The sequence below is a fragment of the Staurois parvus genome, unplaced genomic scaffold (assembly GCF_062004578.1).
Source record: "Staurois parvus isolate SC_StPar_1 unplaced genomic scaffold, SC_StPar_1.0 ptg000649l, whole genome shotgun sequence".
Classification (NCBI taxonomy): Eukaryota; Metazoa; Chordata; class Amphibia; order Anura; family Ranidae; genus Staurois; species Staurois parvus.
The window spans coordinates 1,075,878-1,102,500 of record NW_028318445.1 but is presented as its reverse complement, the minus strand read 5'-3'; the positions used below and the strand labels follow the sequence as shown (position 1 = coordinate 1,102,500).

At 42.5% G+C, this 26,623-nt stretch overlaps 1 protein-coding gene across 3 annotated transcripts in view; it reads left to right on the top strand.

Annotated features, from left to right (window-relative positions):
* Window positions 1-26,623, top strand: part of SEC14L5 (SEC14 like lipid binding 5) — a 107,273-nt gene that overhangs the window by 30,679 nt on the left and 49,971 nt on the right. For all 3 annotated transcript variants that reach the window (XM_089694104.1, XM_089694106.1, XM_089694105.1), the window contains one exon: window positions 3,444-3,533. In XM_089694104.1, the coding sequence (XP_089550230.1) occupies window positions 3,471-3,533 (63 nt within the window). In that variant the 5' untranslated portion in view covers window positions 3,444-3,470. The remainder of the gene's footprint in view (window positions 1-3,443; window positions 3,534-26,623) is intronic.

Genomic DNA, 26,623 nt, shown 5'->3' with positions numbered 1-26,623 from the left:
CAGAGATTTCTACTGAGCTTCTAAGACAGAGCTGGAACTTAAAAGAACCATCCATTGCCCTTTTCATTTTCAGCTTCCCGGTAATTGCACTTCCATGCTTCTTTTTTTTGCACAGGTTGACTGTTATGTCATTGCTTATCATTTGTCATTATTTATCCAAAGTATTTATTAGTTACCACATTTTGTTCTAATTGGCACTTATTGATTCCATCAGATATTAGTCGGAGAGATATTAGCAGTACCTAGCGGTTGCACATCTTGTATTTGTTTGGAAGGTCAGCACTTAATATTTTGTTTTGTCCTTCAAATTTATCTTCATGACCTGGGTCATGCTAAGCTGGGGCTCCTAGTGATACCCCGGTTACTGCTTTTTTGGCATATTTTTTGATTTTTTTTTTTTTTTTTTTTTTTTTTTTTTTTGAAATTGCTCTGTTGCTTTTAAATTATTTTTATTATAACTTGTTCTTTTTTTGTAGGGTTTTTTTTTTTTTTTTTTTTTTTAACAATTATTTATTAAATAATATTAAATTTTGACAAAGTTGTACAAAGAAAACAAAGCCTGATAGTACAATGGTTCATCTGGTCATAGACTATAAATGACAAATATAACATAAATAGTAACAATGTTACTTTTTACATAAAATAAAAAGTGTGCAGTCAGTCACAGTGTCAGAATGCATGAAATACTTTAGCTGGTGATGTACCCATTGAATTTTGCTTAAATTTTGATTTCAGAACATTTGTTCAATTTTCTAATGGTTAGTAGGGCCAAGTTGATGTTCACATTTGGACCATGGGGATGAAAATGTTTGAAGGAGCAGGATAGAAATTCTTTTTAGAACAAACAAAATTCTAACTGTGAATGTGGTTTTCATTCTGGAATAATTGTACATCTTGTAATAAGAACAACTGAGTACTGTCCATGATACTTTACTGCAAGGTCCAAGCAGGATTTCTCGAGTACTGCTTGGACCTTTTTTTTTTTTTTTTTTTTTTTTAAATATTTATATATATTATATGGAAACAAAAATAGGGTGTTTTTAAAATGATCTGCTCTGTCTGGCAGTCTAGGTATGCCCCATTTGACATATCTGCTTCTGTGGCTTTCCGTATAATTCTCCGTGTTTGGAGTAAACTTTGCATAAGCCCTGTCCTTTCACCCCAGAACAATCTGAAACCTTTGGCACTCATGAGACCGACAACTATTTGACTTCGTACCACCGTAATATGCAGCTGACTGTAATCTCGGAGCACAAAAACATATTTGCACGCTTTGTGAAATTAATTTGTATGGTATGTCAGTCTGTCAATAGTTACTGATTGAGATTCGAATATAATTAAGATGCAAACAATATCTTGAAACGCATGTTTATATTTTGCCGATAACTCATGACATTATAAGAACAATAATGTGCAATCGATTATTCATTTTGTTTCAAGTGTTTTTTCCTAGTAGAGTCAAATTCCATTTGTTTAGTAACTAACATTGATGGTGTTTTAAGAGACTAATAGTTAATATTCTGCCAAATTTAAATAGACGTTCATTAGTAAATATTGTTTAAATAGTAAAGTTAGAAACTTTGTCACCGATATAAAAAACACTTTGGTAAACCCCACAGAATCAAGCATTTTAAAGATTTACTTGTAGCACTTTTCCTTTAAACTTGCTAGAAAATTCAACTAATTTTGGGGCATTCATTTCCTAGCAAAGCCCCTCCCTTTTTGCCTGCCTTAGCACTCTCATCTTTTGGTAGTGTATACTTACTGTTTATGCTGGCCCAGCTCCTCTGACCTCCCACCACCTTCCCACATAACTTTGTATGCAGCTAGGAGTGAAGTGTAATACTATAGAGCAGCTTTTTCCATTTGGAGTTCTATGAAACCCTAGCGTTCCTTCAGAGGTTGCCAGGGGTCCTTGAGCAGTGAGCAATTTCTACCTCTCAAATAAGTAACCATTTACACCAGTTATCTTTTTTTAGCTATTTGTAAAAGGGGAATGCTACCCTTTGTGCACCAATGAGCACCAATGTAAGGAATATTCTTCCCACTTGACCACCAATGTAAGGGACGTTCTTCCCACTTGACCACCAATGTAAGGGACGTTCTTCCCACTTGACCACCAATGTAAGGGGCGTTCTTCCCACTGACCACCAATGTAAGGGGCATTCTTCTCACTGACCAGTAATCAAAGGCAATCTTCTCAATGACCACCATTATAAGGGTCATTCTTCCCATTGACCACCAATGGAAGGAGCATTCTTCCCTTTGACCACCAATGGAAGGAGCATTCTTCCCTTTGACCACCAATGGAAGGAGCATTCTTCCCATTGACCACCAATGGAAGGAGCATTCTTCCCATTGACCACCAATGGAAGGGGCATTCTTCCCATTGACCACCAATGGAAGGGGCATTCTTCCCATTGACCACCAATGGAAGGGGCATTCTTCCCATTGACCACCAATGGAAGGGGCATTCTTCCCATTGACCACCAATGGAAGGGGCATTCTTCCCATTGACCACCAGTGGAAGGGGCATTCTTCCCATTGACTTTTGTTTTTTCCTCCAACCCCTTCCACCCCTTGACCATCCAAACCAGACTATCCTACCACTCTCACAAAGCTTTAAAACACCTTCAATACAAGGCTCCCCACTTACATACCATCTAGCAATATGTGTATTGAAATCCTTTTATCCATTTACCTTTAACAACCCTGTGAACACACACACACCTACACACACACACACCCCTTCACAAACACACACCTTCTCAAGTTGACCTTTTGAAATGTTATACTATAAACAGTGTGTAGTATGTAGAACATTGTTGCTGTAGTTTATTGAAATGCCTTCTTGTTATGGCTGGTAACTTTGTCCTGTATACTCTAAAATGTATGTGAAAGGAAAGATTGAGAGAGGCTGCTATATAGTGTCACTTGAGTTGGTGTGCCGAGATTGCTGGGGCAGCCGACATCATATCCAAGATGGCGACACATCTCAGAGTTTTTGGATATCTACACAAGGGAAGTGTTTACAGGTAAATGACATGGATAAAATATGTAAATTAATATATACTCTTATGGGAGGATTGTTGTCAAACACTCCAAAGACCTGCTAATAGGTTAATTGGCTGATGTCTGAGGTGTCCCCCAGTATGGGAAAGTATGTAAGTGAGATAGGGACCTTAGATTATAAGCTTCTTGAGGGCAGGGACTGATGTGAATGTTCAATATGTAAAGCTCTGCTTAAATTGTTGGCACTATGAAAATTCCTGTAATATATTAATGTAAAGCCAAAACCATTTTATTTTTGGGATAGTGTAGAGAAGAATTAGAACCCTGTATTGTGAACCCCTTTCATTTAGGACGAAGGAATAGTCCTAGCTCAAATTAAGTAAATGGAAAGAAACACAATGGCTGACAGAATGTCTTTGTCTTTTTTACAGATAGACCACCCTAGACGGTGAAGGAAGATGGTGCAGAAGTACCAGTCCCCGGTACGGGTGTACAAGTACCCATTCGAACTTGTCATGGCAGTAAGTGAACATTTTATGTTGTCCTCCTTTTTGTTCTAGAACCTTCTGGAAAATATTGCTTATGTGCTTCACAGCTGTCTATGGAAACAGTAGACAAGGCATTGAAGTACTAATTAGTGAGAGTTAGGAGGTTACAGTTAAGCGTAAACCATTTTGTTGGACAGTGGTGGTGTTGGTCTACACGTCCTCCAGCAATGTTAAGTCCAAGCTGCCCCATGCACTCCATCCTCATCGGTGCCATCGACTTTTCCTCTTTGCCAGAGTCCTCCAGCTTCTTCCGCAGGCACTGATAACCTTTGTAATAATATTTGGTAAACATATCAAAGCCTCCTTTCATTTTGACAAACCTGGTGTATCCAAACTGTACAGGCCTTTTCCTTGGTTTATGTAACATCCCAAAGTGGAAGCCATTGACAATTAGTGCTTCTAAATAGGTGTGTGTGTGTGTGTGTGTGTGTGTGTGTGTGTGTGTGTGTGTGTGTAAATCGCTCCTTAAATTGAGCTATATAAGTACCTAAAATAAATGGAAGATTATATCTAGGAGGGTGGGGCCAGGAATACAAAAAAGATCCTGAAATGGTTTTCCCAGAACAAATTGCCCACAACAAAGCCAACTTCAACCATTGAGTGTCTTTGTGCACTGCAGTAATTTCTGCAAGAACCTCAACTACAAGTCTTAGTTATCCAGATAATACATTTACAAAGCTATGATATTATTCCCAATGAGGGGGATTGATGCCTAGCATTCTTGGATCTATGTGATTGGCCAGTGTTGTCACACGGGTTGACACCCATACCATAATTCGGGGTATGCCCTTCGGCTACTGGTACATGAATGGCAGGGGACTGAATGATAGTTCAGTCTATACGGCTGGGGATTGGGGGAGTGAGGCTGCATGCACACTTGAGCGTTTTGTGAACACGCGCAAAAGCATGCATTTTTACATGTGTTCAGAAAACGTGCAAAAAGCGTGTCGCATTTGCTGTGCCATTTGTTCTTTGTTTAAAAAAAATAATAAATTAAAAAATCTGATTAAAACAAAAAAAAAAAACAAAGGCACAACTGTGCTTGGCAAACAAAACCAATATTATTGGTCATATAGCGACAGGACGGCATGTGCCATTCATTGATAATGCCACCCCAAATGTGGCAAGCAGCCAAAATGCACAGTTAAAAAAAACAAAAAAACCGCATGAATCTCAACACCCAAAATGGTCCATGAGCTACTTTGGTGCTTTTGTCACGCATAGAGCAGCCCATTAAAATGACTGGGCTGACCTGTGTGTGCAGCACGAAATTGTGAACAAAATGTACAAAAAACACATGCAAAAATGCGCTTTCACAAAATGCTAGGTGTGATCGTAGCCTGAGGCAAACCTTTTGCTGTGCCATAAATGAGCACCAGTTTAATGCTTTTGGTCAGCACACAGAGGTTGCAGTATATAAATGTCTGCGCACACACACACTATATTGCCAAAGTATTGGTCGGCCTGCCTTTCCATGCCCATGAACTTTAATGGCGCCCCAGTCTTAGTCCGTAGGGTTCAATGTTGAGTTGGCCCCGCCCTTTGCAGCTATAACAGCTTCAACTCTTCTGGGAAGGCCGTCCACAAGGTTTAGGAGGGTGTCTATGGGAAGGTTGGACCATTCTTCCAGAAGCACATTTGTCAGGTCAGGCACTGATGTTGGGGGAGGAGGCCTGGCTCACAGTCTCCGCTCTAATTCACCCCAAAGGTGTTCTATGGGGTTGAGGTCAGGACTCTGTGCAGGCCGGTCAAGTCCCTCCACCCCAAACTGGCTCTACCATGTCTTTATGGACCTTGCTTTGTGCACTGGTGTGTAGTCATGTTGGAACAGGAAGGGGCCATCCCCAAACTCTTCCCACAAAGGTGGGAGCATGAAATTGTCCAAAATGTTTTGGTATGCTGATGCCTTAAGAGTTCCCTTCACTGAAACTAAGGGGCCAAGCCAACCCCTGAAAAACAACCCCACACCATAATCCCCCCTCCACCACACTTGGCACAATGCAGTCAGGCAAGTACTGTTCTCCTGGCCACCGCCAAACCCAGACACATCCGTCAGATTGCCAGATAGAGAATCGTGATTAGTCACTCCAGGGAACACGTCTCCATTGCTCTAGAGTCCAGTGGCGGCGTGCTTAACACCACTGCATCCGATGCTTTGCATTGCACTTGGTGATGTAAGGCTTGGATGCAGCTGCTCGGCCATGGAAACCCATTCCATGAAGCTCTCTACGCACTGTTGTTGTGCTAATCTGAAGGCCACACTAAGTTTGGAGGTCTTTAGCTATTGACTCTGCAGACAGTTGGCGACTTCTGTGTGCTTCAGCATGCGCTGACCCCGCTCTGTCATGCGACGTGGCCTACCACTTGGTGGCTGAGTTGCTGTTGTTCCCAGTTGCTTCCACTTTGTTATAATCCCACTAACAGTTGAGCGTGGAATATTTAGTAGCCAGGAAATGTCACGGATGGACTTATTGCACAGGTGACAACCTATCACAGGACCACGCTTGGAGACACTGAGCTCCTGAGAGCGACCCATTCTTTCACCAATGTTTGTAGAAGCAGTCTGCATGCCTAGGGGCTTGATTGTATACACCTGTGGCCATGGAGGTGATTGGAACACCTAAATCCAATGATTTGGAGGGCTGGCCCAACACTTTTGGCAATATAGTATATATATTATACAATCGTGTATATTTGTCCAGTAACTGTATATAAAGGCTGCTTGCCATCAGGGACAGTTAACAAAGGGTTATTCCAGTGACACTGTCGGCGGAGGATCAGGAGACAAGAACTATGTGACGTCAGGGAACTTTGTGTAGATCACCTAGACAAAGCCCAGTGTGTCGAGGCTCGGATATCGCCCCAGGCCACAGGCCAGAGTAATGCCGGTGTGATTTGCGCGGTGTAGATTAGGTAACAGATACAGTTTCCTATCAAATGATCACAGAAGACTCAGCAATGCTCCACAATGCGATACAGAAATCTATTATAGAGGAATTGTTATCTGTGGTCAAGGGTCCATTTATAGAAAACTGATATTTCAGGTTGCTGTCTGAGTTTAAAACTAAAGACACAAAAACTTTAATTAAAAGAAAAAATATTTCTCAATAGCCACAAGAGATAGATAGATAGATAGATAGATAGATAGATAGATAGATAGATATATTCTTTGTGTGCGTCCAATGCCTTTACAAACTCAGATATTACCTTGTAGAAGTAGCCGTGACATCACCTGTGCAGAGAGCAGAGCTGTGGGTAGGATCCAGCAAGTACCACCTACTACAGGCTGCCTGCAGAAAACTACAGGAAGGGGGCGGCGACAAGACCAGTCACCCTGCACAAAGACAGAGAGCAGCAGTGAGCGGTCTTTATTACAGGAAGCTCCTGCACAGAGAGAAAGTGTCACACTGGATCTGGAAGAAATACACAAAGCACGTCAAGATTCGAGGAAGAATAAACATGACAAATGTATTTGGCCATTATTTACTGATCCCGGAGTTCAGCTTTAAGCAGCTGAGTGGGGATCATAAAATACATATAACTGACTCTTGGCCCTGGTCCACCATGCTGCGACTTCTCATGTGACTTGCTGCGTTGTGCGACACAGAAATAATTATTGAAGAGTGATTACATCACAGAAGACGAGAGCCACGCAGGACCCCTTCATCCTGCACGGTGTGAATGGAGCCTAAGAGCAAATCCTGCAAGACACTTTCTATTACTTTTTATTAGGATCCTGCACCTGAACTCCAGGGACGGGGATAAAAGACATAAGTTAGAAGCAAAATAAGTACCTGAATCTGACTACAGCTGTCCATACAGGGATTTTTGAACTTACGTTTGCGAATTTTCGCATGAAAACACGTTATGAAAATTCTCAGTACTTTCAATAACTTGAATGCTTCAGAAAGTTCTTCAAAATTGAATGTGCTTTGAACATTTTGATTTTGGAAATGTAGTTTCCCTGAACAAAACCTCACCACCTTAGGTGGATTGAGCACTGATTGGTGATCACAGAGATTGAAGAAGTGTGAGCACATTAGCACTACTGTTTTCTGCTGAAAATACATATGAATACTATCTGATATTATAAATTTAAATCCATATGAAATAATATAATAAAATATATGATATTATAAATAATTTAAATATTATAAATAGTATAAATACTATATGATATTATCTTTTTTGGGGAGTAATTTATCATGAAGAAGAATGAAAAAGGTGATTTACAAGATTCATCCCCCGTTTAATAAAGCGAGGATTTTTGATTGGAGGGTAAAAGTAGAAATTACGGATTTAGATTGATGTCACATGGTGGAGAATTGGCACTATATTAGCACTTTTATTATGAGAGTAATACATATTTTATTATATTTAACAAGATAATGCAGTTTACATTTTTTTTGCATGAGGAGTTAACACTTTACGAAGAGGAGTACACAGATTTTTTTGTTACACACGAACTGGACACTTGAAAAATTAATGTCGAGACCCTTGGGAGAATGGAAGGACTTGTAGTATGAATACGCTACGTGACTGTGAAAAAAGGACTTTTTGATATATGACGGATTTAAACGCTAGGTCCTTGTTCATATTATAGCTTCCCGGGGCGGGGGGGGGCGGAGTAATATCCTGGCGACCGGAAATTTTACCTATTTTATTTTGGGTTTTGTGGATATTGGGGTATCAGTGATTTAGACATGTGACATATGTGGCTCACCGGGCACTGGAAAGCACGGGGGATTTTTTACGCCACAGCACAGAGTAGCTGGTGAGATCTTAGGGCCCATTCATACCAGAAACTGTACTTCTACTGCATGTTTTGTGTACAATTGCATACATTTGATGCGCATTCACAAGCAGTTGACGCACTTTTTTTCTTTCTACGTTTGTCCTGTGAGGTCACTTCTTTCCTTCCTTCTTTTTCGCTATTTTATTTTTCTTTTCTTTTTTTTTCGCTTTCTTTTCTTTTTCGCTTTTTTCTTTTTCGCTTTTTTCTTTTTCGCTTTTTTCTTTTTCGCTTTTTTCTTTTTCGCTTTTTTCTTTTTCGCTTTTTTCTTTTTCGCTTTTTTCTTTTTCGCTTTTTTCTTTTTTTCGCTTTTTTCTTCTTTTTCTCTTTTTCTTCTTTTTCGCTTTTTTCTTCTTTTTCTCTTTTTCTTCTTTTTCTTTCTTTTTCGCTTTTTTCTCTAGGAAAAATACATCATGCTGTATTTTTTTCCACTGCACTGTAATGGTGTAAACTATGCCTATAGGATAACATGGATTTTGGACCATCTATGCAGTTGGAATGCGGTCAAAAATGTATCTGCTGAAAATTGGCCCTTAAATTATCAATTCACCTTTTACAAAAAAATTTAAGGGCTGGTTCACACCACAAAAATGCACTCCGGATGTATTTCTGCATACACACTTTTTTTTTTTTTTTGCTGTAATATGTTCCGATGCATTTTTTTGATGTGTTCAGATGCATTCAGTGCTGCGCTTTGCTGCGTTACATACAGTTCAGTGCAGAAAAAATGCAGCAAGTTCTAACTTTTTGGGACCGGAACGCACTGCAATAATGTGAACTATGCCATTGGAATCCATATAACCTACTGTTCATGCATTTTTTTTGTTGCTGAAAAAAAACGCACTTGACTGCATCTGGTGTGAACCGGCCCTAAAGGTGAACTAACAGTCTACATCCCTCCCCTACCAGGGGAGCTGTCAGTGTCCATGTAGCCAGTGTAGTGGTCTAGGGTTTTAAAAACCCTGCCCTTCTATCCGTAGCGCTCATGGGACAGCTCAGAGTGATTCTGATTGGTTAGTGCCAGCATGTGATTTCGTTGACCGCTTGCTCTAATCTGTCCTAGAAGCCCTTCAGATAGAGTGGGGATTGCAGATCCCCAGACTGCTACACCAGCTGCATTGGTAATGACCACTCTGCATCCACAAAAGTAAGTGCAGTGGGGACCTGGGAGGTGGGGAGGATGTACGGCGTTAAGGCCCCTTTCACATGGGGCAGACTCCGGCAGCAGATCCGCCTGCTCAGCTGGGAATTTGTCCGCTGATCCTCGCTGAATAGTTGGATGACAGGTCCATATCTGCTCTGCTTGTGCAGAGAGGACACGGGCACAGCCTGCTGTTCTCTATGGGGCGGATGGATAAAAATGGACCGCCTGTCCATTTCCATCTGACTGCCATCCGATCTACCAGAAGGATGGGGAACGGATCTATTGCCTGCTCCTAAAACTGGCTAAACACTAGTAGAATTTCATTAAATTTTTTAGGTTTTTGAGAACGTTCGTTCCACAATTGAAAGCAAACAAAATTTTGTGGTACTTTTGAACGACCTTCGTCAATTCATTTACTGTACTGAGAATTTTCCTGCAAATTGGTACAAATTCCTGTTCGAAAATCTACTACTCTATAACCAGCTTACGTGTTCTGTCTCCGTCAGTGGACCGCAGGTGTCAGGTGAGATTGGATATCTCTCCGAGGAATCTGTGTGCTTGTCCTGACTGGGCAGAATCTGATCTGTGGCTGGCTGTACGATGTAATGGCAATCCCTCATCCTCCGACAATCTCACACATCTTGATCCGGATAAAGATACATGAGATTTTCACGAATGTTTAAATTTTAAAGACGGCCCCATTCATTCACCGCTGCGCTTACGTATTGTTCCTCATATAGCCAGCCGTATCGTTTAGCCAGCCTGGAGATCAGGTGATAAAGGAGATCGCTAGACGAAACACAAACCCCCGGATTCGAGACGACTCAGGTTTGCGGATATTCAGTAATGACCCTGGCAGGGCAAGCAGCTTAGAATCGGACAGGGGGGAAAAAATACATTGTTTTCTTCAAGGGTCAGTCCATCCAAAATTGATGTTTTTAGTGCTTGGTTGATGCTGAAGAGGTAAACCACCAGTTTTTCTTGTTTCTCAGGGATTCTCGGTGAGAGTTTCTTTGTCTGTATACCTGCTGTGCCCATTATGAGGGGTTACCACCAGACCTGTGCTGAGTTCCTGGGTCTTTACGCCTGCTGTGCCCATTATGAGGGGTTACCACCAGCCCTGTGCGGAGTTCCTGGGTCTTTACGCCTGCTGTGCCCATTATGAGGGGTTACCACCAGCCCTGTGCGGAGTTCCTGGGTCTTTACGCCTGCTGTGCCCATTATGAGGGGTTCCCACCAGCCCTGTGCTGAGTTTCTGTGTCTTTACACCTGCTGTGCCCATTATAAGGGGGTTTCCACCAGCTCTGTGCTGAGTTTGTGGGTCTTTACACCTGCTGTGCCCATTATGAGGGGTTCCCACCAGCCCTGTGCTTAGTTTCTGGGTCTTTACACCCGCTGTGACCATTATGAGGGGTTCCTACCAGCCCTGTGCTGAGTTTCTGGGTCTTTACACCTGCTGTGCCCATTATGAGGGGGTTTCCACCAGCTCTGTGCTGAGTTCCTGGGTCTTTACATCTGTTGCGCCCATTACAAAAAAGGAAACCCACCATCCTTGCACTTAGTTTACATGTCGACACAACTGCTGTGCTTAGTATGAGGGGTTCCCACTATCCCTGCACAAAGTTCCAAAGTCTGCACACCCGCTGTGCCGATTTTTATGAGGGGTTCTGACCACCCCTGCATAGAGTTCCTGGGTCTGCACACCAGCTGTGTCCATTTATGAGGGGCTCCCATCACCCCTATGCTAAGTTCCCAGAACTGCACACCTACTGTGCCCATTGTGAGGGGTTACCACCCCCACGCACTGTTCTTAGGTCTTCACACCTGCTGCACCCATTATGAGGGGTTCCCACTATCCTTGCACTAGGTGACTAGGCCTTCACACCTGCTGTGCCCAATATAAGGGGTTCCCACCATGTCTGTGCTGAGTTCCTGGGTCTTCACACCTACTGTTCTCATTATAATGGTCTCCTACCACCCCTGCCCAAAGTTCCTGGGTCTGCACAACTACTGTGCCCTATATGAGGGGTTTCCACCACCCCCCACTGAGTAGCTGAGTCTTTAAATCTGCTGCACTATTATGAGGGGCTCCTACCATTCCTACCCCGAGTTCCCAGGTCTGCACACTTAGTGTGCCTATTACAGGGGGATACCACCACCCCATGTCACATGTTAACACAACTGCTGTACCCAATTTGAAGGGTTCCCATTATCCCTGCACTGAGTTCCCAAGACTGTACACCTGCTGTGGCCATTATGAGGCGTTCCCATCATTCCTGCATAGAGTTCCTGGGTCTGCACACCAGCTGTGTCCATTATGAGGAGTTCCCACCACCCCTGCGCCACATTCCTAGATCTTCACACTTGCTGCACCCATTACAAGGGGCTCCCACCACCCTTGCTCTATGTTCCTAGGTCTGCGCATCTACTGTGCCTATTATGAAGGGTTTCCATCACCCCTGCACAGAGTTCCCGAATCTTCACATTTGCTGTGCCCGTTATGAGGGATTTCCCACCATTCCTACACTGGATGCCTACTGTGCCCATTACAGGGTGATTTCCCCATCCCTGCCCTGCGTTCTCATGTCAGCACAACTGCTGTGCCCAATAAGAGGGGCTCCCACCATCCGGACTGGGGTCATGGGTAGGCAGAACAGATGGTCGCCTTTTGGTGCTTCAGTAGGAGGAGGGCGCAAAAAGGGCAGTACCTGCAACCTTTGTCGATGAGACAGTTGGCAACCTATGGGGTTGGGGGGCACTTTAGCTTTGCACCTTGGGTGCTAAAATACTTTGTCGCGGCACTAATAGCTGCCCATTTGCACCTGTAGGTTACACAAGAAGGTTTGAAAATCTCTTGCAGATGTCAGGAATGGAGCCATAAAAGCCCAATAGGGCAGGATAACCACAGGCTGACAGCTAGAGAATAGCTACAGCACACGACGACCTGGGAGTTGTATGATCACCCCAAGAGCGGACAAATCCACCAAACCAACATGGCTGCTGCCATTTTCCCCTTAATCCTGTCCTATTCAAAACATAGATCCTCTCTACTTCAATATCCTTGGAGGACACCAGTGTGAAGCTAGTTTGACAAAACATCCCATGGGTACCTGCCCTCCCTTTCAAAAATAAACAGTCACATCTCTGTTCTCTTCCTCCCCTTTGTATTAATAAATGGCATAGATCTGAAATGTAGCTGAAAATAGGATATATTGCAGATGCCATTTAGCAGGTAAACACTCACCTTTTATTAACAATGATCGAATGTCCCCAGAGACATTGTACCCGAGTACAAGAGCTCATTACGCTATTGATACAAGGAGCGCTGCAAATCCCGCACCTGCTGCACACACACGGAAAACCTTTTCCTGTATCCTGGACTTATACACGTTATTCTGTAAAGTCTTTTGTTTTCCCAGACATAACAAAAAATATTTGCAAACATTTATAATGATTGCTCTAAATATGACAGTTAATATTGTATGGCAGTGGCCACACCTGGATGTGTTTCAGATGAATCAGGCACCAACCTTAGAAACACGGAAGAGTGATGGTAGAAAAAGACCAACTGGTTCATTGAGTCGGCCCTGATTTTGATTTTTTTTGAGTATAGATCTAGGTTTGTCCAAGCATGTTTAAATTCACTTACTGCTGATTGACTTATTACCTCATTCGGAAGTCTATTCCAAGTATCAACTACTTTCTTATCCTACCAATAACTGAGGTCTCCAGGGCTGGACACCGTATTCTAAGTGAGGTCTAACTAAAGATATTTATATAGAAAGGAAGTAGGACCTCCTACTGGTGACCCCTCTAGTGATAACTAAAGATCTATATTAAAGATGTAGGACATCCTTCTGGTGACCCCTCTAGTGATAACTAAAGATCTATATAAAGGAAGTAGGACCTCCTACTGGTGACCCCTCTAGTGATAACTAAAGATCTATATAAAGGATGTAGGATCTTCTGGTGACCCCCCTAGTGATAACTAAAGATCTATATAAAGGATGTAGGACCTTCTTCTGGTGACCCCTCTAGTGGTAACTAAAGATCTATATAAAGGATGTAGGACCTTCTTCTGGTGACCCCTCTAGTGATAACTAAAGATCTATATAAAGGAAGTAGGACCTCCTACTGGTGACCCCTCTAGTGATAACTAAAGATCTATATAAAGGATGTAGGATCTTCTGGTGACCCCCCTAGTGATAACTAAAGATCTATATAAAGGATGTAGGACCTTCTTCTGGTGACCCCTCTAGTGGTAACTAAAGATCTATATAAAGGATGTAGGACCTTCTTCTGGTGACCCCTCTAGTGATAACTAAAGATCTATATAAAGGAAGTAGGACATCCTTCTGGTGACCCCTCTAGTGATAAAGATCTATATAAAGGATGTAGGACTATCTGGGGATCCCTCTAGTGATAACTTAAGGTCTATATAGGAGAATCTGGACCTTCTTCCTCCTGCTGATGATCCCTCTAGTGATACCGAAGGCAAGCCATAGACGATGATGCAATTTTCTTTCTTGTAAACACGAGTTTCAGCAAAAAAAACGCTCACTACCCTGGTCAACACAGTCAGTGTTTATGGGGGAATCAGCTGTATTGTATTCTGCCAGCAGGGGGCCTTACCTGCCGACAGAACTTAATGATCACTGCTAGTTCCTATAGCCATTGGCAGTGTTTGCATGCAAAAAAATCTGATAGGCTGGTTGTACTGAAGAAGATTGATGGATGGATCTTCCATACACCCAGCCTGCGCATAGATGGATCAAATATCGGCGGGTTCCTTTTGAACTGGCCAAGATTATATCCATCTATGAGTGGCTTAAAGATCTATATATGGGAATCTGGACCTCTTTCCTCCTACTGGGGATCCCTTTAGTGATAACTAAAGATCTATAGAGAGGAATTAGGATCTCCTTTCTCCATGGTTGATCCCTCTAGGGATAACTAAAGGTCTACATAGAAGAATCAGGACGTCTTCTCTCCACTGGTGGTCCCTTTAGTGATCATTTAAAGATCTATAAAGTGAAATGAGAATCTCCTTCCTCCTGCTGGTGATCGCTCTAGTGATAACTAAAGATCTATATACAGTCATGGCCGAAATTGTTGGCACCCTTGATATTTCTCCAGGAAATCATGTATTTCTCACGAAACGTATTGCATTAACACATGTTTTGCTATACACATGTTTATTCCCTTTGTGTGTATTGGGACAAAACAAAAAAAGGGAGGAAAGAAAGCAAATTCGACATAATGTCACACAAACCTCCAAAAATGGGCTGGACAAAAGTATTGGCACCCTTTCACAACTGCGGATAAATAAGAATGTTACAAGCATGTGATGCTCCTGTAAACTCACCTGGGGCAAGTAACAGGTGTGGGCAATATAGAAATCACACCTGAAAGCAGATAAAAAGGAGAGACGTTCACTTAACCTTTGCATTGTGTGTCTGTCTGTGCCACACTAAGCATGGACAACAGAAAGAGGAGACGAGAACTGTCTGAGGACCTGAGAACCAAAATTGTGGCAAAATATCAACAATCTCAAGGTTACAAGTCCATCTCCAGAGAACTAGATTTGCCTTTGTCCACAGTGCGCAACATTATCAAGAAGTTTGCAACCCATGGCACTGTAGCTAATCTCCCTGGTCGTGGACGGATGAGGAAAATTGATGAAAGATTGCAACGCAGAATAGTCCGGATGGTGGATAAGCAGCCCCAAACATGTTCCAAAGACATTCAAGCTGTCCTGCAGGCTCAGGGAGCATCAGTGTCAGCGCAAACTATCCGTCGACATTTAAATGAAATGAAACGCTATGGCAGGAGACCCAGGAGGACCCCACTGCTGACACAGAGACATAAAAAAGCAAGACTACAGTTTGCCAAAATGTACTTGAGTAAGCCAAAAGCCTTCTGGGAAAACGTCTTGTGGACAGATGAGACCAAGATAGAGCTTTTCGGTAAAGCACATCATTCTACTGTTTACCGAAAACGGAATGAGGCCTACAAAGAACAAAACACAGTACCTACGGTAAAATATGGTGGAGGTTCAATGATGTTTTGGGGTTGTTTTGCTGCCTCTGGCACTGGGTGCCTTGACTGTGTGCAAGGCATCATGAAATCTGAGGATTACCAAAGGATTTTGGGTCGCACTGTAGGGCCCAGTGTCAGAAAGCTGGGTTTGCGTCCAAGATCCTGGGTCTTCCAGCAGGACAATGACCCCAAACATACGTCAAAAAGCACTCAGAAATGGATGGCAAAGAAGCGCTGGAGAGTTCTGAAGTGGCCAGCAATGAGCCCAGATCTAAATCCCATTGAACACCTGTGGAGAGATCTTAAAATTGCTGTTGGGAAAAGGTGTCCTTCCAATAAGAGAGACCTGGAGCTGTTTGCAAAGGAAGAGTGGTCCAAAATTCCGGGTGAGAGGTGTCAGAAGCTTATTGATGGTTATAGGAAGCGACTGATTTCAGTTATGTTTTCCAAAGGGTGTGCAACCAAATATTAAGTTAAGGGTGCCAATACTTTTGTCCAGCCCATTTTTGGGGTTTTGTGTGACATTATGTCATATTTGCTTTTCTGCCTCTGTTTTATATTTGTTCCAATACATACAAAGGGAATAAACATGTGTATAGCAAAACATGTGTTAATGCAATACCTTTTTTGTGTGAAATACTTGATTTTCAGGAAAAATATCAAGGGTGCCAACAATTTCGGCCATGACTGTAGAGGAGTCAGGACCTCCTTTCTCCGCAGGTGATCCCTCACTGTCCCCACTGTCAGACCCCACAGTTTGCCCATCTTGCAATCATGGATGCCCCTGCTAAGAGCAACATATTATTATTTATATATATATATATATATTTATATAAAATAAATATATATAATTTTTTATTTATTTATTTTTTTTTTTGTGTTTTAAGTAAACCAGCACTGTATTGGAACCACAGTCCAGTAAATCAAGAAAGGAGGTAGTGAGTGAACCGCAGTGAAATATTGAACTTTTTATGGACATTGGGAATCCCACATGTGTCCATCTTGCTTCTTCCATTTGGTCACGTCAAAGTCCCACTTGGCAGGGAATCCGTTCATGGGATTGACCTTCAGGTTCAGCTTTCTTTTGGTCTGCTTGGCCACCCAATCCTCAGACAGAGTGTGAGGAATTTCATGTAACATGTATTGCCTTTGCCACATGATAAACAAAGATGTGAAGCTGTCCAGATTGCTCTTCCATTCATTTGATCCCTTGTTCATGCAGGTGTAGATGATCTTGTTGAACTTTAACTTCTTGGCCGTCAGAGACTTCCAAACTCTTTCCATGTGTGTTCTGCTTGGGGGTCAGCTCTGTCATGTAGGGCACTTCCCAGAGGGGAAAGACTCCACTGCTATGGTAGGTAGGGAGGTGTACCTGTAGACGGGGCTCTTTTTTGCCAATCAAGCACAGAAGTTGAGCGTTCAATTTCACCAGCTGCTACCTGGCAGGAGCAGAGAGGACATTGTACCAAGAGACTGCGAGCATAATCAAAGAGTCAGTGTCTATCTCTTGTTAGTCCCTGTACAGCAGAACTCAGAGTAGGAGTGAGAGGTCAGCACCAGAAGCCAATCAGATGTGCAACGGTGCGCATGTGCTTAGAAAAAACTGACAGAAGGAGAGAGCAAAGAGAAGACCCATCAGTCTGCTGCTGCTCCTTCACTGTCGAATCTCAGGTGTGGGTGGGCAGGTGATCTAGCTTTGTTGTTTAAAGTCAGGTCACCCTTTTGGCTGTGTTGTATGATGGGGTTGTATAACCTCAGAAATGGATGGGCACAAGATACAAATCCTTCGCCAGGTAAAGCGGCTCCCACGTACGCATTTCATTTGCATACTTTAGCTGTTTTTCTGGCATTCACCTTTAACGTCACGTCACATTCTTTCAAGAAGACTAATGTTCGTGTCTTGGTGTTCTTGAAAAATATTTAGTGCCCTAGGCTTTCATTCACATCCAGCAGCAGTACATTGTGTTGTGAACAGCAGCTGTTACAGCACAGTCCCCGGGGAAGTGTGTTTTCTGCTTACACAAGGTCTCCCGAGGATGCCGCACTGACTTGCAGCTTTCCTGTATATTGCCGTATTGCAGTGAAGAGCAGAGACTCATTTTATTGGTCATTCAGTGGCCTGCAGGGATCAGAAGAGTTCTGTATAATGGGAGATAGCGATGGAAACTTAAAAAAAAGTTGCATGTTGCCTGCAGCAGCCGATCACGTTTTTTTCGTGAAGGTTAGGTTTGAACACCAACTTCTGCTTGTATGCTGAGGGTAAGGGTGCCGCCATTTCTGGGAAGAATATTGTTCTTATAGGTTTAAAATTGCTGACTGGTTATCTCCAAAATGCCACCATTTGGCTATCTCCAACCATAATAAAATTTTCTGCATGTTACATACAGACTCTTGAAGTATACTGTATGTTGGATCCAAACAGATTAACAAGTTTTATGGCTCCGCTACTAGGTTGGCATTGAACATGGTATTCGGGTCCTGTTGCCATTCATCTTATTAACATTTAGCATTCAGCATTAAAAAAAAAACAGGATGCACCACTGAAGTTTTATATCTGTGAACAAGTTGGGGGCAGGAGTAATATTGGGGTAAATGGAAATATGTATATGTGAAATATTTTTGAAAATGTGGTGTTCTATTTGTACTGTAAAATCAAATAAAAGTTGAATTAAAAAATATTTGAACAAGTTTTATTCTTCTGCGGCAACATCCTGCTGGACACAGGCTCCCCACTGACGCGTTTCGTCTTAACGTAGAGCTTAGTTGTAGAGGTCACCTCTAGGACTAAGCACTATGTTAGAATGAAATCCTTAAAGAAGGACTGCTCCAGGATGGCCAGTGCTTGCCTGCAAACAGCGGTAGGTGCAGATCCAGCTCGTCATTGAGTATATCTGATAAAACACAGTGGCTAAGTGGTTAGCATTTCAACCTGGCAGCACTAAGGTCATTGGTTTAGATCCCAACCACGGCAATGCCTGCCTGGAGTTTCATGTCCTCCCGGTTTCCTCCAGGTCCTCTGGTTTCCTCCCACACTCCAAAGACATGCTGTTCGGTTAAATGGCCTCAATATGTGTATGTATGAATATGAGTTAGGGACCTTAGATTATAAGCGCCTTGAGGGCAGGGACTTGTGTACAATATATATGTAAAGTGTATCTGTAAATTGACAGCGCTATATAAGTACCTGAAATAAATAAAACTATGAAACTTTATTTCATTGCATTAAAATGGAGTACAGCAGATAACAAGATTATTATGTGTTTCATGCCCAAAAGCTACCTGCTGTACCTTGAGCGAGTGTCTTTGAGCATAAAACGCGTAAGTTCTTGCTACCATCTGTACTCAATTAAATCCAAAGATATGCTCGTAGACTACTTGGCTTCAGTATGTCTACATTGGCTCTAGTATGTATGTATGTATGTATGTATGTGAGGCTAGATTCAGATCTTTGCATGTCAGGAACATGCTCAAAAATGCTTTCATTCCTGACATGCAGAGAAACACTTGACACGTGGTACGGCTATTATTATTGTCACCCCCACACATTTGCAAATTTTTGCACACGCCAAACCGCATGGTGCCGCAGCATCCTGTGACTTGATGCAGCACATTTTTGGAAAAGAGTCAGGGACTTCTTTTTCGAATTTCTCATTGAAATGAATGTGCCGCCCTACATGCAACATGTGAGAACAATGTGCCGAAATGCATCTGCGCTCGATCGTACTTGTAGGTATGAACCACGCCTTAGATTGTAAGCTCATGAGGGCGGGGACTGATGTGATTGTACAGTATGTAGAGCTGAGTAAATGGTTGGCACTTTATATATAGTCCTGTAATCAATAAAAAAAAATGGAATGAAATAAAGAAGTTGTTTTTGAATCCTGGAATGCCGTCATCCACCTTTTTACCAGACATAAGATCTTTGTTACGGCAAAATGCGTCAGTGGAGAATCCTCTGTCCAGCAGGAGGTTGTTACCCAAGGAAGAATAAAGCTTGTTTTTACATAAAGTAAGTAGTGGTGGTGCGCCTTTTTTTTTTTTTTATATGATATTTGTTGTACCCAGTGAGCATCTACAGTGGTCTACAGAATATGACTCCCTCAAAGGACCATTTTGCACACCAATGGTCCTTCAAGCGCCTGAAAAAGCATTACATAATGGGATACACGATAGATGAATGTCACAAGGTTGAATATTTTGCTGGAATATCGTGGAAGGAGGTAGAATGGCGTGGCTCTGATTGAAGCGTGTGTTATGCTCTGTTTCGTCTTCCTCACCCGCGCGGCAGGTAAGCAAATGCTGCTGAGTTCGAATATCCGGGGTTTATGGAAAGCAGTCGTCCTTATTTACATAGACATCACCTGTCTGCTGATTGTTCTTTCTGCCACGTCACCTCCGACTGGTTTTACGACTAATCTTCCCATCACCAGTGTCACTTGTTCCCCTCCATGTCCTGACATTTGATACCTCCCAGTTTTTTAAGCACTTTCAGCAGCTGATTGAATCACTTACTGAGTATGCAGCTTATCTTTCTTTAATCCTTGCCTATGTTCCAGTTAAAGCTGATGCCATGATCACTTCCCTCATTTCCTGTTTCAAAGTGGCTCCTTTCTCTTGCAGCATCCTATGTAGCCACCCTTGCATGCAAGGCTGTAGCTCCCTACACTGTGTGCATCAATAGAAACACACAGCCTTGTAACCTAGGATGGCAAGGCACTCCCCTGCTCCTCCCACCAAGACTGACAGAGGGGATGAAGACTGCACTGTCAACTGTTAACCCTTTCCTGTGAAGACCTGAAATTCAGGGAAGCAGCACTGACTGAGCAGAAGCCAGCCGCATTAATAGTTGTAAACCAAGCTGGGGTTAGAATTTTAACAGTTTACGGGAGACAGTTTATTTGATTGTGCTCAATGTGTTTAAAATAATATCTTGAGTATTTCATTGGTCTGTTAAACTGAGGTTACGATTGCGCTGTATAGTCTCAGTTCATCTGAGTCCACAGTATTCTTTGCTGTTCGTGTTGTGTCAGCGGTGCAAACATTGGACTAATTCACACTGACGTGCTGAGATGTATGGAAAAATGGAGGTACATTTTACATCCATTTGAGTCGCGTATTGACTTCCACTGACGTACATTTCAACATCCATTGCTATACATTTTGACATCTATTGACATGAATTTTAGCTCATGTTAAAGCACACTGCATTTTCACAGGATATTCTGTGCATTGTGTTGACATCCATGCATTGCCCTAAAATGCATGTATGTTGTATTTTGTCTCCTAGATTGCAAGCTCTAAGAATCAGGGCCCTCCTATCCCTCTTGTATTGAACTGTAGCGTTGCTGTATTGTCTCCCTTTATATTGTAAAGCGCTGAGCAAACTGTTGGCGCTATATAAATCCTGTATAATAATATTTTAGCACAACGCAGGTGAAAGCAGCATTATGGTGTAAACAGGACACACTGGAAATTTACTGTTTTTCAGATGTCCTTCTGTTGATCTGCATTTCTACAGCTGTGTGAATTGGCCCTTAAAAATACAATCAATTAGTGTGAATTGGCCCTTAAAAATACAATCAATTAGTGTGAATTGGCCCTTAAAAATACAATCAATTAGTGTGAATTGGCCCTTTAGAAAAAAAAAAAAAAATGATATACTTTTTTATTTTTATTTTAAATACACACTGATTTTGGCTGCAGGCATTTTAACCACCTGCTGACCGCAGATAGCCGAACGAGGGCTACACTGCGGCCAGCCAGTTCTGGGAGGGCGTTATATTGCTGGTTCTCGGCTACACTTTCCTCACGCTGTCAGAACACGAGGAAAGTACTGCCAAGAACCGGCTGTTGTCAGAGCGGGAATCGGCACTGATCACCAAGCCACTGATGATCAGTGCCCTGATGATCGGTGCCCAGCAGTGCCACCCACCAGTTCCACCCACCTGTGCCCATCAGTGCACCCACCTGTGCCCATCAGTGCTGCCAGTCAGTGCCTAGCTGTGCTGCCAGTCAGTGCCACCTATCAGCGCCCATCAGTGCTGCCTCAACGCACATCAGTGAAGGAGAAAAATTACCTGTTTGAAAAATTTTATAATAGAAACAAAGTAACTTTTTTTTTTCCACATTTTTTTTGCACTTTTTTTGTTTATAGCGCAAAAAGTTAAGTGCCCAGCGGCAATTAAATACCACCAAAAGAAAGCTCTATTTGTGAGAAAAAAAATGATAAAAATTTCATATGGGTACAATCTTGCATGACTGCGCAATTGTCATTCAAAGGGCGACAGTGCTGAAAATTGGCCTGGTAAAGAAGGGGATAGAAGTGCCCGGTAAGCAACTGGTTAAAATAGACTTTGTATTAAAATCCACATTCAGTAAGGCACATCAATGTTATCAGTTTACATTAATACCCAACCTCAGGAATAAAAAATAAAAAAAAACTACCCTTGCGGTGAGACTCCTCCACTGCAAGGGTTAAATGCTCATGTTTGCCTTGGGCTAGAGGAATGAGAATACCTACCTTATTCCTGGCTCTAGCAGGGTCCATCTAGTGGTGCAAGCAGTCAACCCCCTGCCACCCCCGACCAAGCCACTTCTCCTAAGGTGCTCCTGGCCGCAGTCTCACTTATGCCTCCTTTACATACAATGCAAGATGAATAGCCCTGCATTGTACAGGTGATGCCAAAGGAACGGCCGCAGCCCAGAGCACCAGAGGGAGAAGAGGACCGTGCCAGAATGGGGATATGGTAGGAAATGCAGCCTCCTTATCTCCCCCAGATGTCACAAAAATCTAACCCATGCAATATGGTGGTGGGAGCCCACGGCAAGGGTTTTTCTTCTTCTAACATGGACTTGGGTTTAATATTTTGAATTAAAGTAACCTATGCCATGAAATAAAAACAAAAATCACTGCTCCTGAGATTCCCAATATGGAGTTTAGACTCCGACCTGGAGTTAAGACAAAATTATCTGACCATGAGCTACCTGGACCTTTGTGGGCGTTTCATATCGTTAAATACTTCCAAACTATCACCAAGGGCCGCTATTAAGCAGAAAGCCGTGCATACAATATTAAAGAAAAACTACAAAAATAGTAGTTTTCCTGTAAGGCATTAAAAGCTATATCTAAACCTGAGGACATATTCAAAAAGGTGGAAATGTTTACAAATTCAGTACTTGAATTTATTTAGAAATGTAACCCAAGGCATGTTCTACTGATAAGAAATAATAGTATGTTATCTTGATGTGTTATCTTGATGTGGGAGCATGTACGAGGGAATTATTTTTCAGTGTCTGAGTAGCTTTTAAACCTTTTTCTTTTTTTTTTTTGCTTTTTAAAGTGAACTCTCAGTAATCCTCCCTTCCCCCTCACTAAGCTGCTCAGTTCTAGTCTTGGCTGCTATGGGGCCAGTACAGGCCGACTCCTTCATAGCTTGTGCTTCATTCACATTCCAGCTCTGCAGCTGATCCCCCGGAGCTCTTATATTCCAAACCTCAAGGTCACAAATCACGAGAAGTGGGACGTTGGTTGTATCTCCTTATGTCTTCTCTCATTTCCACCATAAGGCCCACTCTGGCCCTGGATCTGCTGTGGGGAGCTTTTATAAAATGACCTCCAGCTTTCATTTCTGTTGCACTTATTCTATACCAGGGGTCTTCAAACTTTCTAAACAAAGGGCCAGTTTACTGTCCTTCAGACATTAGTGGGGCCAGACTGTTGCCATTGGGAGTAGAAATTGTCCTGCCATCAGTGAGAGTAAACATAGCCTCTTTGGCATTAGGTGAAGGAATCCTTGGAGCCAGTGGGAGGAATAGTGCCCCATCATTGTTGTCAGTGGGAGGAATAGTGCCCCATCCTTGGCGTCAGTGGGAGGAAAAGTGCCTCATTGTTGGTGTCAACAACAGGAATTATGCCTCATTGTTGGTGTCTGTGGGAGGTAAAGTGTCCTCAGGGGCTGGATAAACTCAAGCAAAGGGCTGCATCTGGCCCCCCAGTTTGGAGACCACTGTTCTATAGGATTCACTACTGCTAAAAATTGGACCCTGAGTCTTCACAAAATCCAAGAAATGTTGACCAATTTTTTAAGCCATCTTGAGTCTCCTGCACCCTTTGCTCAAAGGATTGGCCTACATACATAAACATATGGAGGAGGGACTGATGATCATAGATTTTGGCACAGTACATGTACAAAGCAATGCCCCACATTAAGACCCCCCACCTCACACTAACTCACTGTGACCCTGATGCAGCCTTTACTGTTACCCTAATACTAAGCCTTTAACCCTAACACTAACCCTCCTTGTAATAATAAACTTCCTTGGAACCTTAACCTCAACACTGCTCCCTTTTTCATCCATAGCCCTAACATGAAGCCTGTGCAATTCCAGTACTTACACTAATCCACCCTGTAATCCAAAAATTAAACCGGACATTAACTCTAACATTGTAACCCTAACATTGAGCCTAACACCAACCCTCCCCAGATCACCAAACCTCCTAGTAACATCAACTCTACTCAACCATGTCTCTAACACTACAGCCTCCTATAGCCCTAACACTGCTCACTCATAGCTTCAACAACACTACAACCCCCCGCCTCCCAATAGCCCTAACATTGCAAGCCCTATAACTACTCCCCTATAGCCAATACGACCCCCCCATTGCACAAACACTACACACCTCCTTCATAGCCTTAACATTACTCCCCCATAACTCTAACTCTACTTTCTCTAATATCCCTAACTCTACAGCCCCCCATAGCCCCAGCACTTCTCCTCTAGATAGTCCTAACTTTACAGTGGATTCATAGCTATAACACTACTCACTCATTGCTCTTAACGCTACAGTCCCCCATAGCCTTAACACTACTCAATCATAGTTCTAACACTACAGGACCTCATAGCAGTAACACTACCCCCCCGGCCTTAATTGTTCTCTCCCATGTAGCCCTAATACTATAGCCCCCCCCCCATAGCTCTAACACTACTCTCCTATATAGCTCTAACACTAGTCAATCATAGCTCTAACACTACAGATCCCCATAGCTATAACACTATTCTCCTATATAGCCTTAACACTGGGGCCCCCCCATAGCGATAACACCACTTTCCCATATAGCCCTAACACTATAGCCCCCCCCCCCATAGCTCTAACACTATAGCCTCCCATAGCTATACCACTAATCTCCAAAATAGCTCTAATACTACAGCTCTCCATAGCTATAACATAGAGCCTTAACACTACAGCCCCCCATAGCTAGAACACTACTCTCCCATATAGCTATAGCACTACTCTCCCATATCGACCTAATACTACAGCCCCCCATAGCTATAACACTACTCTTCCATATAGATGTAATACTACAGCCCCCCATAGCCCTAACACTACTCTCCCATATAGCCCTAACACTACTCTCCCATATAGCCCTAACACTACAGCCCCCCTATAGCTATAACACTACTCTCCCATATAGCCCTAACACTACAACCCCTTTGCCCTATTAGTACTCAATCATAGCTCGAACACTACAGCCCTGATAGCTATAACACTACTCTCCGATATAGACCTAACACTACAGCTACCCATAGCCCTAACACTACTTAATTATAGCTCTAACACTACACACCACTTAGCCCTAATACTACAGACCCTCATAGCCCTAACAATACGCTCCTATATAGCCTTAACAATCTAGCCCTCTCCCACCCCCCCCCTCCCATAGCCATGGCTCCATTGCCCTATAGCCCGAAGACTAATCCCTCTTGCAGCACTAACCCTGTAACCCCAATAAGGATGCAGAAGCCAACAAAAGCCTGGGGACTCAACCTCCTAACCCTTCCTTCCAGTCTTGGCTGGAATCAAGCTTTTGAATAGTTTAACCATTTGACGCCCAGCCTATGGCCGAATGGTGTCCGTAAAAATGTATTGGCTTTCCAGGAGGCCGCCATATGGCGTACTCCCACACATGCGCAGTTCGCACGCTTGTAGAGCCGCGCAGCGGCACGATCTGTCGCCGGCCGATGACAGATCTGAGTACCGGCCCCCGTTGCCGGTACCATGTGACCTGCTGTGACCAATCACAGCAGGTCACATGACAGTTGTATACAATGGATGGCTTCATTCATGCCATCCATTGTATACTAGTGTCTAGCTGTGAATGGTCACAGTGATCACATGCACATGTCATGTGATTAGCTGTGGCCAAATCACAGCTATAAGCACAAAAAAAAATAAAAAAACCCTGAATGAATCGATGTCATTCAGGTAAATGCTTGCTTATAGCAAAGTAATTCTTTGCTATAAGCAAATTGTGTAAAATACTGATCACTTCCCCAAAGTAGTACAATGTTACTATGGTAACATTGTACTACTTTGGACATAATGAAATATGAAAAAAAATCTTTAAAAAAATGTAATAAAAAATTTAAAATTAAAAAAAAAAATATATATATTTTTTTTTTTTCACACTGTCACCAGTCAGTGTCCCTGATCACCGCCATGCCAGTTATATGATGACTCTGTACTGCACTGGTGACAGTATGTAAAAAAAAAAAAAATTGTGAAAATTATTTTTTTTATTTTCGGAAAAATTATGACAAAAAAAATACAACTTCAAAAAACTCGCCATGTCTCCTTATGAAGTACGCCGGACTGTCTACTCTGCAAAAAGGGGTCATTTGGGGGATATCTGTACTATTCTGACATTCTTGGACCTCAAGAAATTAGATTGGCTGTCAGTACTTCAGGATTGATCAATATTCAGATCTATACCATAGTTTGTGAACTCTATAACCTTCCTACAAACTAAATAATACATCCTAATTTGGGTTATTTTCACCAAAGACATGTAGTAGAATACATCTCGGCCTAAATTTATGAAGAACAATTATTTATTTGCAAACTTTTATAACAAACAAAGAAAAACGTGTTGGTTTATTTTCAAAATTTTCGGCCTTTTTTGTTAATTTAGCAAAAAATAAAAACCCCAGCGGTGATTAAATACCACCAAAAGAAAGCTCTAGTTGTGTGAAGAAAATGATAAAATTTTAGTTTGGGTACAATGTTGTATGACCGCGCAATTGTCATTC